Genomic DNA, 1617 nt, shown 5'->3' on the forward strand with positions numbered 1-1617 from the left:
ATCATTATTTTGACTATTTTTGTTTCTTGTATTTAGGAAATATTCAAATCTGTTGATTTCTGTCAGGCTAATCTTTCCAATCCTTCATCCTGTCAGAGGTTGTTCAAGGATTCAAACGGTCTTGGGTTCGATTATGTTTTCAATTTAGCAGCTGAAACTAAATACGGACAGACAGAGGAGGTAGGCAGAGCTTATACTGTACGTGTGTGTTACCATGCCAACAGGTGTACAAGGAGCTGGTTTATAATGTCAGTGTTAATTGCGCCAGAGAAGCAGCTGCCACTGGAGTCAAGAGATTCATTGAAGTATCCACTGCTCAAGTCTACAACAGTGACAAGGTATGGGACAGCAGTAGCACTGATACATGTACGTGTATCAGGAAATGTAATAAAAATGGAGAATTCTTTCCTTTCCATTTTTGGTGAAATTTGGCCTGAGACCATGTACTATAGTACAGGGACTTTTACTCAATTTCGGAGCAACTTTTAAAACTTATAAAAAGTCCAATTTTAATTCGAATTAGCTCAAACTTTCTATGCAACATAAATGCATGTATATGCATCAGGAAATGTAATAAAAATAGAGGATTCTCACCTTTTTATTTTTGGTGAATTTTGGGTAATAGTACAGGGACTTTGGTCCAATTATTGAGCACCTTAAAATTCATAAAATTCAATTTTGATTGGAATCAGCTAAAGCTGCCACAGAGCACAAGTACATAATTACACATTCGTATTAATTGGTTTTATGTGATATATCGTACATTAGGGAATCAGCTCTGAGGATAGTAAAGTTGATCCGTGGACATTAATTGGAAAACATAAACTGGAGGCAGAGAAATCCCTAGCTACTATACCAGAGTAAGAGAGAGAGAGGGAGAGAGAGAGAGAGGGAGAGAGAGGTATTTGTGGTATGTGAGCTATGTATGAAGATATTGTCAATGATTGTTTAGGATATAATGTGTTATCATAATTATTGACTTTTACAGTTTGAAGTACGTAATACTGAGACCAGCCATAGTCTATGGGATTGGAGACAAATATGGAATAAGTTAGTTATCAGTAATTATGATCAGTAGTAATTGAATTAATCCTTTACCCTATTAGCCCCTAGACTGATAATTGGTGCTGTTTATAGACAGCTTAAAGAAAAAATGGAGGTAAATAGGCACCTATAGTTATAGCTCCTACTGTCCTTCCATTAGCTGCTCTGGACCAAAGACTTGAGAATGGACACTGTTCATGTTCATGACTTGAGTAGAGCAATGTGGCATATTAAGGACACTGGGACCAATGGAGAGATATACAACGTGGTGGATCAAGGACACTCAAGTATGTGATTTGATATTAACATGATATTAACATGATATTAACATGATAGCTCAAGGAAGTATATCAGAATTAGTATCGACCATATTTGGTATCCGATATGGTTACCATGGTACCGTCCTGTCTAACCTGGCGAGACTGAACATGACTGATGTGGTTGATGGTTCCAATGAGAAGCACCTGGGCCCATGGTCTGAGGCTTGCAATGAATGTGGTATCGTTAATACTCCTCTCACACCTTACCTGGATAAGGTACTGTACATGTACATAGGTCTATTATTAGTATATG

General features: G+C 37.4%; 1 protein-coding gene across 1 annotated transcript; it reads left to right on the forward strand.

Moving 5' to 3' along the window:
• Nucleotides 1-39: 39 nt before the first annotated feature.
• LOC100635971 (uncharacterized) lies at nt 40-1610 on the forward strand (the record flags this gene model as incomplete). Its single annotated transcript, XM_003391864.2, has 7 exons — nt 40-180; nt 225-338; nt 769-860; nt 989-1050; nt 1107-1159; nt 1205-1331; nt 1381-1610. Coding segments are annotated over 7 exons (819 nt in total), but the record flags the coding sequence as incomplete, so codon positions are not given.
• Nucleotides 1611-1617: the final 7 nt, after the last annotated feature.

This window comes from Amphimedon queenslandica, unplaced genomic scaffold (assembly GCF_000090795.2).
Source record: "Amphimedon queenslandica unplaced genomic scaffold, v1.1 AMPQUscaffold_5038_Cont22987, whole genome shotgun sequence".
NCBI classification, from domain to species: Eukaryota; Metazoa; Porifera; class Demospongiae; order Haplosclerida; family Niphatidae; genus Amphimedon; species Amphimedon queenslandica.